The 15,665-nt window shown below is 39.9% G+C and overlaps 1 protein-coding gene across 6 annotated transcripts in view; it reads right to left on the reverse strand.

Moving 5' to 3' along the window:
- The window catches only part of gabrr3a (gamma-aminobutyric acid type A receptor subunit rho3a), a 25,890-nt gene continuing 10,225 nt past the window's right edge, over positions 1-15,665 (reverse strand). Inside the window, exons 1-11 of one of the 6 annotated variants that reach the window (XM_089017126.1) lie at positions 12,607-12,643; positions 12,418-12,515; positions 9,736-10,235; positions 7,896-8,008; positions 5,778-5,845; positions 5,476-5,699; positions 4,140-4,222; positions 2,546-2,683; positions 2,272-2,424; positions 1,039-1,232; positions 1-941 (exon numbers count right to left, since the gene is read on the reverse strand). In XM_089017126.1, the coding sequence (XP_088873252.1) occupies positions 639-941; positions 1,039-1,232; positions 2,272-2,424; positions 2,546-2,683; positions 4,140-4,222; positions 5,476-5,699; positions 5,778-5,845; positions 7,896-8,008; positions 9,736-9,977 (1,518 nt within the window). In that variant the 5' untranslated portion in view covers positions 9,978-10,235; positions 12,418-12,515; positions 12,607-12,643 and the 3' untranslated portion in view covers positions 1-638. Of the gene's footprint in view, positions 942-1,038; positions 1,233-2,271; positions 2,425-2,545; positions 2,684-4,139; positions 4,223-5,475; positions 5,700-5,777; positions 5,846-7,895; positions 8,009-9,735; positions 10,236-10,330; positions 10,463-12,417; positions 12,516-12,606; positions 12,644-15,665 lie in introns of those variants that run through there. The other 5 variants (XM_089017128.1, XM_089017129.1, XM_089017127.1 and 2 more) reach the window with 5 other exon arrangements.

Below are 15,665 nucleotides of genomic sequence, written 5' to 3' on the forward strand. Positions count from 1 at the left end.
GTCATTCTGCATTTTTTTTTTTATTCTGGAAGTTTTTTTTCCCTGAAAAAAATTCTTGGTGCACTAAGTGTGGATTTCACCAAAATTTGGAAATGAAACTAAGAACCTCTGGCAAATTTTAGAGTTCAAGCCGTTGTCGTTAGCAGGGAGAAGCCGAAAAACCCACAGGCATTCATAAATTATTTGTATAATCAGGAAAAAAAAAATCTGTTTTCGGTCACAATGCAAGAAAATAAAAAAAAACATTTCATAAGATGAGAAGTTTTGTAGAACAATATAAAGACGGCCATGAGTTAAAAAAAATCAAATATGTTAGCTCATTTTGGTCCGTATTTTGTTTTGCATAAAAAAAATAAAGGAGTTGTATTGCTGAGTACATTTTACACAAATATTTGTCCAGAAGCTCTAAAGTAAAAGCGAGCGAGTACTTTTGCCAAAAAAACTGTCACTCCTAATTTCCTATATAATAAACCAAGGAGCCCGTCTTTGCAAAACAAGACAAACAAATAACGCTGCTTTACATGTACATTTCATTTTCGGGATATTTTACAATGAATTTTCATGTTACTATGTGACAATAAAGCAAAGCAACACAGTCCCAAAATTGAAATAATAGTGTGATTCAAAAGTTTTGTGTGTTACGCATACAAACTCCAGTAGATGATATTGAAGAGTAGGTAGGCCAGAGGGAATAAAACCCTGGAGTACGAGTCAATCATGTAGCTGTTGCTCATGATCAAACGGAGGTTGTGTTTTAACGGGTTCCTGCGACGTAATCTGGTACCCTCTGCGGGCGCCGACACAGTGGAGTTTCGTGACTGTGTGTTCCTCTCTGTGTTCGCCGTACTGGAAACTTCGGGGAAAGAGGTCAGGTCAATGTCATTGTCATGGAAACAGCCATCGAAAGCCATGGCCTGTGTGGCGTTGTAGGACGCCGGGAGCTGTAATCACACGGCGTGGTTACTTTTCGTGATCAAGCGGTCGATTCAGATGGTGCAAAAAAATCATTTATATGGGTCAAACAAGAGGATTGGTGACCTGTGCCCTCTTGAGCTTCTTCATCTCCTCCACTGTGGTGAAATAGTTGACGGCTGCGTACTCGATGACGGAGAGAAAGACAAAAAGGAAGCTGGCCCACAAGTAGATGTCCACTGCTTTTACGTAAGACACCTGAGGCATTGAGGAGGACACGCCGGTGATGATGGTGGACATGGTCAACACGGTGGTGATGCCTGCGCACAAAAATTATTGAAAAAATATAACACCTCCAAGTCTTTGTGTTTTTCTTAGATATATTCTAAAAACATGAATAATATTTTTCTTTATTTCATTGGAATTATTTTCTTACCATTGGGTGCAGACGAGTGCAAGCCAAGAATCATATTTCATGTTATCGAAAATGTGTTGTAATAGCGCATAGTCTCCACAAGAGGGCGACCAATCACTTAAAACGGAGAGGGAGCCTTGAGCACGACCACCGTGTGTCCAATAATGAATCCACGTTACATAAACAACTATTCTGTCGTTATATTATTCAACACAAACGAATCCGCTTTACATCACCGATGCTAGTAGCTAGCGTACTAGTCTAGATCAGATGCTAGCCAAAACTAAAATGACATTACGCATGGGGAAACCACTGTGAGGACTACCGCTGTAAAATTAAAAAAAAAATGGTTTGAAAAATATGTGAAATTGTTTTTTTAGGTTGACTTTAGTGCATAGTATCTAGCTATTTAGCTGGCCACCTAGCTAGCACTTTATTTGCTATCTATTAGCTACCTAACTGGCTCGTTAACTATCTAGCTAGCTATCTGTTATCTATATAGCTGTCTCGCTAGCTATTAGCTATCTATTAGCTAGCTTGCTTTCTATCTAATTGAGCTATTCCGGGTTGAATGAACGCTGGCACGTGTGGCTGCCGCTGCTCACCCACCATATAACTGATCCTATGACTGTAAAGTGACCTTGAGAGTTTTGAAAGGTGCTTATAAATGAAATTTATTATTATTATTATTATTATTATTATTATTATTATTATAGTATGTGCTCAATTCTATTTTTGTATTCTCTCTTAGTGACATCACATGCTTCATATTTCTCAGGGATAATCCAAAAGAAACAGTTTTATATTTAGACTATAACTGTCAGTGCTTTCACACACAGAACTCACTTGACTATTTTTAAATCAATGTATTAAGAATCATCAAAGGGAAAAAAAACAGTCTGAAACATTGAAGTTTACAAAAATAGAATGAAAATTTGATGTACCCAAAGAGACACGAGCGGGTACGGCCCTCCTGTCAATCCAGAAAGACACCCAGGATAGCATTACCATTAGCATGGTAGGAAAATATGTCTGTAGCATGAAGAAGAAGATGTGCCTCCTGAGGATGAAATTAATGTAGAGACGATTGTACCAACCTGCAAAGAAAAACATGATGATCATGAGACCATATATTGGTTAAAATATGGATTTTTTTTGTTAGTTTTGTTAGTAGTTAGTTAGTAGTTTGTATTGTAATTGTAATTGTATCCCACAAACCAGTACTGCTGTAAAAGGCAAGCCCAAAGGAAGGCTGGAAATCTTCGACAAAAAACTGTGACAGCACAATTTCGTCAGTCCTTAATGAATCATTCCCATTCTTCCAGTAGAGCATAAGGTCGTTTTCATTGTAAGCATCTTCAAGACATGAAAGAAATAAGACAAGAAAAAAACCAAGAATTAAATTCACATATTCGCTTCTCCTGGCCCTCCTCTGATATATGGACACACACAGTACAATACAATACATATTGATTTATATAGCGCTTTAAAGGACAAGCGACACCATTTTTTTGTTTCCTAACTGACATCAGAAAAACGTTTTATAGCATCTAAAATACCCAAAAAACGCAGGCTAATATTTTTGGTGAAATGCAAAATACCAATAAAAATTAGTTAAAGTGTCCCAAAACTACTCCAAAATGACCCCGGAAATTGCGAGTTTCAGAAGGTTGTTCGTGACATCACGCCGAGACGTCTTTCCCTTGCTCTAGAATCAAAACAATGGCTTCAGATTCGGAAAAGATGCTTTCTTGTTACTCATCCAGTTATGAATATGATTCAAATAGTTCTGAAGAGGCAAGCATAAATGTTTGCAATCGATTAAAGAAGTCCTTCCGTCTCATTTTGAGGCATCTGGACTCCAATGTAGCACCCAGAAAATGCACAAGATGGCGCCCAAGCTCCATTGGAAATGGGCTGATTTGTCTGTTGGGAATTTGTGTCAACTAGTATCAAATAGTAGTCTTGGTGAAACACACAACGATTCAACATCGCGTTATTGATGTTTTTTCTTTCTAATTTTGCCATCAACACAGATCAACACGAAGTTTTCAGACCAAACAAAGTACCCAAAATGCATTGTGTGTCGGTCATGGGCGTTCCAGACGTGACATCACGTCAGGCATCATCATCAACTCGAAAACAAGACTTCCTGAATATTCAGTGCGAGTCTTAAAACGTAAAATATAGCTATATGCCGTGGCATCTTTGTAAAATACGCTCAGTAGAAGTCATCTCAAGTGATTTTACAAATCATGGACGCAACTTGTCCGGAGGCATCGGTTGTCCTTTTACAGTAGCTGAAGCTGTAACAAAGCGCTTAACATGGACAACTATCCTATACAAAGCGGAAAATCAAACACACGATTGCAAAACTAAGGCCCCGAGATTCTTTTTGGGGACAATCAAGTTGCATTTGGCTTGCCTTGCATAAGGAAAATGGTGCCGGTACCAAGGGTGCAGTTGAAGTATACATGAGAGGAGCGTTTTTTTGTTTGAATTATCATTGTGACTCACATGTTTTTATTCATGCAGTGTTGACTCTTAAAGATTAGCAAGATTTTTATAGAAATGATTCGAAATGGAGGGAAATTCCTGCTCGTCGTGCACTTAGTGTAAGTTTGTTCAACAACAACGAATTGAAGGGAAATATAATCCTCTGTAAAACCGTCATTAATGAAAAGTATATAATGGACGATATCTGATCTGATTTAACAGTACAGTTGATGTAAGCGAGCGCATTCGATGCCGAGAATGAAAATAAACAAGGCAACATATTTTCAAAAGACCATTCAAAATTTGCGGTACTCACAGCTCTCCAATTCCAGAGAGCAGTTCTGTGTGTCGAGAGGGAAACTGCTGAAGTCCATGGAGCAAAGCGCTGTCACCGTAATCCTAAAACACAGCTCGCAGTTAAAGAAACACATAAACTGGCATGAGAATTGTCGTAGAAATTTATTGATCAAGCATATGTCACGATTGGCCTTTTTTATGTAACGAAATTATGAGGTCTTCATCTCAGGAAATAACCCGAGCCAACTTGCGATCACAAACATAGCATTGTTTACGGTTATTTGGAACAAGACGTCCGAAAATAACCTTGGAAAATGAGCCACTTGCTGCTTCACCAATGATTAAAGACAAAGCCACGATTGTCTGATGACATGCGAAGCATGCTCAGCGTCTTCGCTTCTGGCCGACTGCCTAGTGAGGGCGCTAAAAATATCTAAAAGCTAAAAATTCATTTAGTCAACCGCCCCCCCAGGACTTTGAAAATGATTTTCGCATTACTGATCCTATGGGTCCGTTCAATTACTAATTACCGCTATTCATCATGCACAATCTGTGGCGCCATATTTTCAACACGAAGGGATTGGAACGGATATCATGAATGCGCAATGCCTGTCCGTGAACAGTTGCAACAGGAACAGTTCTGTTGATTTCGTCATTGTGCTATCTAGCGAGCTAGCTAGCTATCGACCTAGATACCTACCTAGCTAGATAGCTACCTATCCTACCTACCTACCTATAGGCTAGGTAGATAGCTCGCTAGATATGTAGGTAGCTAGCTAGATAGCTACCTATCGAGCTACCTACATATCTAGCGAGCTATCTACCTAGCGAGCTACCTACCTACCCACCTATCTGTATAGCTAGCTATCTAGCGATATAGCTAGATATCTACCTAGCTAGCTATCTACCGAGCAAGATATCTACCCATCTACCTGGCTAGCTATCTACCCATCTACCTGGCTAGCTATCTGCCCATCTACCTGACTAGCTATCTGCCCATCTACCGAGCTAGCTATATGCCCATCTACCTAGCTAGCTATCTGCCCATCTATCTAGATAGATATCTGCCCATCTATCTAGCTAGATATCTGCCCAGCTATCTAGCTAGCTACCCATCTAACTTGCTCGCTATCTACCCATCTAGCTTGCTCGCTATCTATCTAACTGCATATCGAGCTATCTACCTGCCTATCGAGCTCGCTATCTATCGACCTATCAAGCTCGCTACCTACCTACCAACCGAACCAACCTACCTAAGCAACTTACCTAAGCAACCAACCTACATACATACATATTTATTCATTCCGTCATCTATTCATTTATATATTTTTATGTATTTGTTTATTTTTAGTTACCGGACACTGTAGAGGATGTTGCCATCAGGAAAAACCCTCAGCATGATATTCTCCATGGTTGTGTCATGGATGAAAGAGCGCTTGGAGTGGACAAAGAACACGTCAGGCACCCAGATCTTCTTCACCAGACGCGAGTCGAAGGTTCTGCTCTTGTTACTGCTGGAGGGGAAGGCCAGTCGGTCGTCCTGCCAGTAATGCCTCAAGTACAGAGTCATGGTGAAGTCCTAAAACGTTACAAAGCAGAACCTGGTACATTGGTTCAAGCGCAGAGGAAAACCTCCCAAAGTGCCGCCCGTACATACCATGTTGACTTCACTGATGCTATCAACGCTCTCTACCTGGACGTCGATGCCAACAGGGATGGCGGAACCTGGCACAAAAGGTCACATGTCAACATACATCGGGGTTGATCGGCAGCTGGATAACGCGTTGTCATGATGATGTCATCCTCCATGTTTTACCATCTGTACATCCATGGCAGATTACGCATTTATATGCTACGATCATCCTATAGGAGAGAAGGCGTAATCCACACTATCGCGACATAGAAGCTAGGAACGGACGACATGTTAGATAATCATGACTAGTAAACTCAGAGCTCAGCGCCTGTCACACAGTAAAGACGCTGGGACAGTCTTGTAACATGAGTCAGTGGCATCATTGAAATGTTTATATTCTCAACTGCATTGAGTACCGTATTTTCCAGTCTATAAGGCGCACCCAAAAGCCTCAATTTTCTTCAAAAGATGACCCTGATTGACTGATGATACTGTTTGTTCGCAATTCCATTAATTTAAGAGGACACCAAAGGCATTTTATAACATTGATCCACATTACGATCTGGTACGTAATGAGGTGGCCAACGAGTATATACTGTAATACTGAATGTCACGGGTGTCAAAGTGAAGGCCCGGGGGGCCAAATCTGGCCCACCATATCATTTTACTCGGCCCGCGAAAGCAAATCAAGCCTGTTAAGTGCCATGATGCTTGCTCAAGTCCGAACCCACATTTCAAATTGCCGTATGTAAACAACAATAACAGTCATTATTCTTGACATCAAATTTGAAAACTAGTTATTTATTAATTTGTTGTGCGCTCTGTATGTCAAAGGTGGAGGAGATGAAACATTCTAATGGTTTCCTCAAATTCATAACAGCCCTCGAGAGGAAACCGTAACGACAAAGTGTCAAAAAATGAGTTTGACACCTCTGCTCTATGTTCATTACTTGAACGTCACCAACCCACAACCGCATGTTCCATCTTCACAGTCCGCACTGCAATATTAACCGTCCACGAGCGCAAGCAGCTAAATGGTATGATTACATATATGTAGGGGTTCGTACCTCCATGATGAAAATGTCTGAGATGACGTATATGAATCCTGTCCTATCGCTACCATTACCTAATGACCATAAGCACTCAAGAGCATCACTCCTCGATTACAATAGCATAGGGAAGGAGGGATTAAATCTGGCGGACGGTAGGCTTGCTTTTCCTAATAAATATTACTGGTTCCAGACACGAATACAGAATGCTAACAGGGCTAAAGGGTCAACTATAAATTTATCCCATGAAGATGTTACAAGCAATGAAAACATTTTACAGAACTGCAAAGTCATTTGTGACATTCGGGGTAATTTACATTTAGATTTAAATTGATGCCTTGTGCGAGGATTTTTGTAACACATCGTTAGGCAACAGATTAGCATTAGCATAGTATTGTACAGTATATTGGCTAGCCATGGTAATATTTTAAAATATAAAGTCCAGGAGGCTATATATCGTAAGGATCCGCTTAAGAGGCATTGTCAGATTTATCTTAACATTTATCGCTTATGTGACTAATTTGGCAACCAAAATAGTAAACGCTAGGTTCAATGACATGGTAGAGGGCCACTGCAAATCATAATATTTCTTTTTGGGCGGGTAAAATGATAATGTATATTTTTTAATGAATGCAAATTAGACATTTTTGTACTGGATCTCATTAGCTTATGCTAAAGACATTGTGGTTGGCTGCTGTATGCTTCGCTAGCATGCGGCGTATCAAATGGAGAGTGGAAGCTAAATAGCCAGGAACACCCAAAGCAAATACAAAAGGGCATTTCTTGACTTGGATTTTCTCACTCGTGTTCCATTTTGAAGCAAATTTATTCGAGTGCTGTTGTGATATCTTTCAATCGCCTCGACACGTCGTGGGTTTTGCGATCAAGTGCGCAGTTCAGATGATTTGATTTGTACTACTATCTGCAGCCATTGTCTCACGCAGACTATTTAGGTCACCAAGGGCTTTTTGGGGGAGACGTAATAGCAAGGACAACACAGTAACCTAAATCTAAATCCATCTTCGTCGGGTTGCCGGGGTGGAGGGACAGGTACAGTATAGAAAACGAAACACGGAGAAAACACGGGTCTTACCTCCGAAGCCCGGCCGCATGGCAAAATCGTGGTCCTCTATTCGAAGCAGCTGTTCCGATTTAATGAGCAAGGACTTTGTGCTGTCGAGTTTCTTCATCTTGAGGTCCACCCGTCTAAGACGCAAAGAGGACAACAGAAAATCTCTTTTCGTCTTAAACTTTCATTGAACTGACAGCTGGCGGAGCGTTGCTTGACTGCTAGAGGATGAGCTGTGCGATTTAAAGAGAGCTTGTGATGTAAAATAATGGCAGTTCCTTGTTTAGTGGCGGAAACTCTTTAAAACATGTTTTCAAATGGCTCATTTTGCTTGTGTTGTTTGTTTTGGCAAATAATTGCGACAAAACTAGATTCTAAATCTGAACTCTCACCTCATATCAACCATTCCCGAGGCCTCACTTAACTCATTCACTACCATTCAGAAATTTATTCGGGAATTGACAATAATAAAGACCAGTAAAGAGCAATTCTCGATTTTGTTTTTTCAGGCTTTGGTGTTGATAAATAATAATAATACATTTTATTTTAAGCACCTTTCAAAGCTCTCAATGACACTTTACAGTCACAGACAACCATAGGTAATATAATAAATAAAATACAATCACAAATAGAATACAATTATAAATAGAAACAAAAGAAAGAACTACGCAGAAAATGCTATTTTAAATAGGTGGGTTTTGAGATGGGATTTAAAGGTGGGAAGAAAATCGATGTTACGAATGTTGAAAGTGAGTTCCAGAGTTTAGGGGCAGAGCAGCTGAAAGCTCTGTCCCCAATCGTGCTGAGACAGGCAGGGGGGGCACACAGAGGTGGAGGAAGAGAATCTGAGGGAACGAGAGGGAATAGAAATTTGAAGACGGTCAGATAGGTATGGTGGGGCAAGGTTATGGATAGCTTTAAATGTATAAAGAATAATTTTAAAGTTGATTCTACATAAATAAAGCACTGGCTAGACCTCTGGCAATGTTTTTCCCCTTCCGCAAGGGGGCATCATTTCCCTTTTTTTCCATGTTAGCGCTTTGTTGCAGCTTCAGCTGTTGTTAAAGCGCTATATAAATAAATATGTACGTATTGCATTGTATTTTCGACAGCCGTCCTCATTTCAAGCTCATATAACTCCAGACCCATTTAATTTAGGAATTAACTTTTTTTCTGATGAAACAAGAGAGTCTAAGTTTTCTTACACTGCATTGAATGTTTATGTAGTCTTAAAACTCTGTGGGTCCTAGAATTCAAGTGACAATGACAAAAACTCCGGCACTGGAGTGGACACATTTTTTTGCACGTCTGGCAGTGAATGAGTTAATTTTATGCAACATGGTCCAAAATGGAAGGGGTCAAGATTTTTGACAAATTGCAACAGACAGAAAGGTTGCAAAGAGATTTTTGCATTCAACCATGTATGAATATTTTGTTTTATTATTTTGTTTTGTACTCATGTAAAGATTTTTTTGAGGCCACAATATTTTTAGAGGTTCATAAGAAAGTATGTCTGCAAAGTAACAAGTTATATTGACTATAACCTAAAAAATGTAGAGGTAGAATAAAAAAATAGCATCATTTCCTTTCAAATTAACTCAATAATCAGAAGTTTAGCTTTGTGGTGATTTGAAAAAAAAATAGCACAAATTGCAAACAAATCTGTGTTGACTTGGAAAAGCTAAGATTAGCATTTTTACTGCTTTTCTAACTTTACACATTCAACCAGTAAGGGAATCATCTTGGTTTTTGTGCCAGTGTCACTTTGAAATTATCCCCATTGATCCATCAATACAAAAAAATAAAAAATGAAAACAGATCACCAAGAGCAAAGGTAAAACAAAGAAATTAAACTCGCGCTCACCCGCCATGTTTTTGTTTGTTATCGTCACCGAAGTCGAGCTCCTTGTGTCTCCTCTTTGTGTGGAAGTGGCTGCCGTTCAACTGCGTAACGGGCCACCAGCAAGCGAAACACAGGAGTCGTAAGGCCAGGAGGACCACTCTCATGGTGAAAGCGGTACTGGAAAGGATTTTCAACACCCCCCTGACCTCCGATGGAAACCTCAGTCTCCGTCCCTTACTGGCACGTCCATGTCCCTGCAGCATTCATTTCACTGTAGGTTGCGCGAGCCCGATCGTGGTGGCACTGTCTTCAGCGGAAACGACGCTAGACATGATGGAGTTTGCTTGTCAAATGTGCCATCCGTCCTCTTGCAACTCTTGCTCACCGCTGACCCTAAACAGTCTCCGCCCTCTTATGCAAAACCAAATATCAATTTATTCCAATCACGACAAAGGAATACCATTAATTCCTCCCTAATCTTCTTATCTGTGTGTTGGTGAAATCTTTCGGTAACCTACAAACTGGAGGCAGATGAGGGTGGGGGTGGGGGGTGGGAGGAGAGCGGTTTCATCATCATTCTGAAGAGATTAAAAAAAAGAAAAAGCCTGTAGCCTACTTTCACAGACAACGGGATTTTCCTCCACTCCAGATGTATTCTTGTCATTGTGGTGGGACGCGAATGATCCAGAGCAGAGGGGACAGATGTCAGCATATGTTTGGTCCACCTCTGTAAACGTTGCATTTGCGTGGCTTGGCCCATGACCTCAGTGATATGAGACGCTTTTTTTTGGGGGGGAGGGGTTAACGTAAATGCGATTTTGTTTAAAGTTACACGTGTACGAATAAATGACCAATGTTGTGTTTCAATGTATTATAAAATCTGTCAAAAATGCGGTGGTGGTGTGTGGGTAAAGGGCTACAGTATACCGCCCTTCCTGTGGACAAGAGGGAAAGAATTATGAGCAGTTCAAAATGGAAATTCGTTTTTAGCACACACAAAAAAAACACCCAAAAAAAAGCCTACTAGAACATCGGAAGTTCATTTGAGATTTATCGGAGACCCTTTAAATGATGGCAGGATGATTCAATTAATTTTCATATAGAACAGAGTGTGCATTATTTACTAATATTATTTTTTTAACGTGGGAAATGTTTTGAAATGATTTAATATGCTCTATTTTTTTTTATCACAAATACATGACACTCAAATAGGGGTGTGAAGAGTTTCTGTATTAACTGTGGGTGAGTTCCATCTGCACTTTAATCCATTCACTGCCAGACGTGCAAAAATGTGTCCACTCCAGTGCCAGGGCTTTTGTCATTGCCACTCAAATTCCAGGACCCACAGAACATTGAGTTTTAGGACTACATAAACATTCAATGCAATGTAAGAAACCTTAAACTCTCTGCTTTCATCAGAAAAAAAATGATTTAATTCCTAAGTTATATGGGTCTGGAGTTATCAGAGTTTGAAATGGGGGTGGCTGTAAACAATACAATACATACATATTGATTTATATAGTGCTTTAACAACAGCTGAAGCTGTAAACAAAGTGCTAACATTGAAAAAAGGGAATGCTGCCCCCTCGTGGAAGGGAAAAACATTGCCAGAGGTCTAACCAGCACTTTATCTGCACCCCACCGCATGAAAAACCAAAACCCGAACCTATTCGGGAATGGCACTCTACGTCCTATTTTCAATTCCCGAAATAATTCGTGAATGGCAGTAAATGAGTTAAGTAACATTTACTGCGGGATTTCACATATTTATTTATGTATTCATGGATTTATTTATGTATTTATATATGTGTTTCTTTTTGTATGTATTTAGGTATTTATTTATGTATTATTTATGAATTTATGTATGTATTTGTGTTTATTTATCTATCATTTTATCTATTAGTCACTATATGTATTTATCTATACATGTATTTATTTATCTATTTATCATTTTATGTAATTATGTATTTATGTATGTATGTATGGATTTATGTATGTATGTATGGATTTATGGGTTTATGTATGTATGTATGTATGTATGTATTTATGTGCGTATTCATGTATTTATTTATGTATTTGTGTATTCATGTATTCATTCAGTTATTTAGTTATTTATTTATATGTGTTTATTTATTTATCACTTCATCTATTAGTCACTTTATGTATTTATCCATACATTTATTATCTATTTATCATTTTATGTAATTATGTATTTATGTATGTATGTATGTATGGGTTTATGTATGTATGTATTTATGTGCGTATTCATGTATTTATTTATGTATTTGTGTAATCATGTATTCATTCATTCATTTATTTATTTATTTATTTATATGTGTTTATTTATCATTTTATCTATTATTCACTTTATGTATTTATCCATACATTTATTTATTTATTTATTTATCATTGTATGTAGTTATCCACATATTTATTCTTTATGTGTTTGTGTTATTTTATTTTTTTTGGTTGCCATTGTTTGTGTTGATATCTACTTGAATTCATCGCATGCGCTCAGGGGGGGGTCACGCGGCTGTGTCCGCCGGGCGCGGACGTGTAATGGGAACACATTTGGAAGGCAGCGGTTTAGCGTGATGGAGCATTCACACACAGCCTGTTAAACATTCACCTGCCCAGTTAATTAGTCAGTGTCGGATTCGTGTTTGGGAGGATGTAAAGTAAGATCGCGGCGATTGTTCTCACATTACTTCAAGACATGGCAGAGACGCGGGCATCCAGATTGCTGCTTCTTATTTTGGCGGGGGGATTTTTGGCGACACTCTCAAAAGGTACATCTTGTCCTATACAACATTAAAAAAATTAAACAGCATTGAAAGTTTCAATATGACTTTCATGAAGATGACGTTAATCTAAAGAAATTCTGGTTCTTACAGAAGACAGCGTCTCCTGCGTCATCCATGACGATTGCCTCCTCCCCTGTAGTTTCCGACCCCCCGGCGCCGTTGTGATCCACTGGTACAAGCAACAAATACCCGTCCACAGCTACTACTACAACAAAGACCAGTTTGGACTCCAAAACAAGCATTTCAGCGGACGCACTTGTCTATTCAACACTCACATCCCTAATGGGAACGCATCGCTACTTCTTAGGAGGGTCAAAGTTCAGGACAAGGGCAGGTACAGGTGTTATACGAGCACGCGGAAGGGGAACCAGGAAGTCTTCGTAAACCTAGAAGTCAAGGGTGAGTGAAGATTTTTTTTATTCATTTTTGACAATATTGTGACTGAAAAAAATGCTGATTGGATTGGCCTTTATTAGCCTCACAGTGAATAAATTTACATTTCACAGCAGTAAAGTGAAGAAAGTATGAGGAAAGGAAAGGAAGAAGTAGAAAAACAATACAGGAGCTGCTGTAAAGGCAGACACTCGACCCGGCGCCATCTTGAAGTCAAAACAAATACACAAAAACAAAATATCTTGACAAGACAACGAAGCTGTAGCATCCATTGACGAAAAGAGATTGTGAATCCATGTAAATCCACTTCAATTCCAAGCCGCGACATTTCCACATCCACACCCAAAAAAATGGTTGATTTCAAATCACGACAATGTTTCTGGACCACAACAGGGCTTTCTGAACATCTTGGTACCAAACATGAGATTCGTGATATATGCTATCATTTTCCATGATATACCGTACTGTATCTTCTCCCAAAGCGCCAATCCAATCGGTCATCATGGAACTGCGAGATGAGGCGGTCACATGCTCCTCCAGCAACATCTACCCCCTGCCCCAGGTGACGTGGTCTACAGACCCCCCCTCTGCAGAGGAAGTGCTAGAAAATGTCACCACCAAGAGTACAAAGGACCATAAAGGACTTTTCAATGTGCAAAGCACAATTCGGATTCAGAGGAACGTCTCCGATTATACGTTCTTGTGTTCGTTTGTGTCAGCGGACAAGAGTCAAGTGTGGACTGCCTCTCGGAAGAATCAAGGTGGGTCGCAGTTGTCATAACGACAATGATCGGACAGCGATGTAAGGTTAAATGTCTTCCAGCGGTGACACAGGAAGAGGGCTGCATGCTCTGCATCCCCTGCATTGCGCCAGGTGGTTTTCCAAACTTCTCCCTCACCTGGAGCTTCACTTCCTCTGGCGAGATGGCAGTGATCCTGCGCTACGACAGAAGAACCGACCACACCGTCAATTTGTGGGAAGGCCGAGCTGAACTGGACCGGGAGCAACTTCCGTTGGGAAACGGATCCCTTCTGATTGGAAATCCTGATAGCGACCAGCATTCTGGGATGTACACGTGCACCTTCACAGGTCCGCTGAGTCGTCACGTTGTTCAGACCAACGTCAACATTAGCATTGCGGCGATCGGTGAGTACAACATTAATGAACTTGGAAAGACAAAGGGATAAGGTCAAACCTTGGTTTTCAAACTGTTTGGTTCTCAACCAATTCGGTTTTCCACCCAAAATTGCGTTTTTTTTAATGCTTTGGTATACAACCAAAAATGGGTTCTCGACTAAACTGAGCGCATCTGAATGCACCACTTGACTCCCATCCACTTCCTTAATTGTCGCTTCTCATTGTGACGACACATGAGCCTCAGGTAGCGTTCCATCATGAGTGTTTCTATTCTTCAATCACGACAAAAAAAGCAAAGATTGGATTGGATTAAATCTTTATTAGTCTTGCAGTGGAGAAATTTACATTTCACAGCAGCAAAGTGATGAAAGGAAGAGGAAAGGAAAGGAAGAAGTAGAAAAACAAAATACAGGAGCTGCTGTAAAGGCAGCCACTCTCACGTCGATTACATTGATTATAATGGGAAATGTTTCAGTTTTCAACCAAATCGGTCTTCCAGCAGCTTTCTGGAACAGATTATGGTCAAAAACCCAGGTTTGACTGCACTCTAAAAAGTTTTGCGTGGCAGGTTTGAGTGAGCGGAGGAGGCCGAGGTCAAGATGGAGCGCGGGAGCTTCGGCGGCTTTGGTCTTGTTCATCGTCATTTTAGCAATTCCGCAGTGGCTGAGGCACAAAGGTACGTATAAAAAGTATGCTCTATTTCAATACAACTGCCATGAAAGGTGGCTATGTAGCTAGCTGCCTAACTGGCTATCTAGTTACCTACCTGGCTATCTAGCTGGTTATCTATTTGCTATATATAAGCTATCTGGCTGTCTAGCAAGCTATCACGTAGCGGCTCCCCTGTCCCGGCAAATTGCCGTTTTCGTGTTTATTATGTTTGTTAAAGTCATTATAAGTGCCTTGCATGCTGGACAGTAATTTCATCTGTGCTGTATGTCATGCAAATTAGCATATTTGACAATAAAGCTGACTTTGACTTTTTGACTTATCTAACTGGCTATCTATTAGTTATATAGCTATCTATCTATCTATCCGCTATCTAGCTTTCTATCTATTTGAGTTACTGCTGGGTTGAGTGAACACTGGCGCGTGTGGCTGCCGCTGCTCACCCACAGAAAAAAGTGAACTTGAGAGTTTTGAAAGCCGCTTATAAATGAACTGTATTGCTATTATTAAAAAAATATGTCAGTCGGTGAAGCTAATCATCATAATGCTGTAAATCAGGGGTGTCAAAGTCATTTTTTGCCACGGGCCACATTGTAGTTATGGTTTCCTCTCGAGGGCCATTATGAATTTGGGGAACCCATTAGAATGTTTAAATCCCTTCAAATATTACATATAGAGCACACAGAAAATTAATGAATAACTCGTTTTCAAATCTGAAGTCAAGAATAATGACTTTTATTGTGGTTGACATCCAAAAATATGACATTTTGGCTCAGATTTTAGCAATCATCATGGAATTTAACAAGTTTGATTTGCTTTCGTGGGCTGAAAAAAATGATGTGGCGGGCCGGATTTGGCCCGCGGGCCTTGACTTTGACACCTGTGCTGTAAATGTAAAACAATTTTGTATGATATAATCACTGGAATTGAAATCGCCTATTTGTGCA

This window comes from Hippocampus bargibanti, linkage group LG16 (genome assembly GCF_051943395.1).
Source record: "Hippocampus bargibanti isolate YZ-2025 linkage group LG16, ASM5194339v1, whole genome shotgun sequence".
Lineage (NCBI taxonomy): Eukaryota > Metazoa > Chordata > Actinopteri > Syngnathiformes > Syngnathidae > Hippocampus > Hippocampus bargibanti.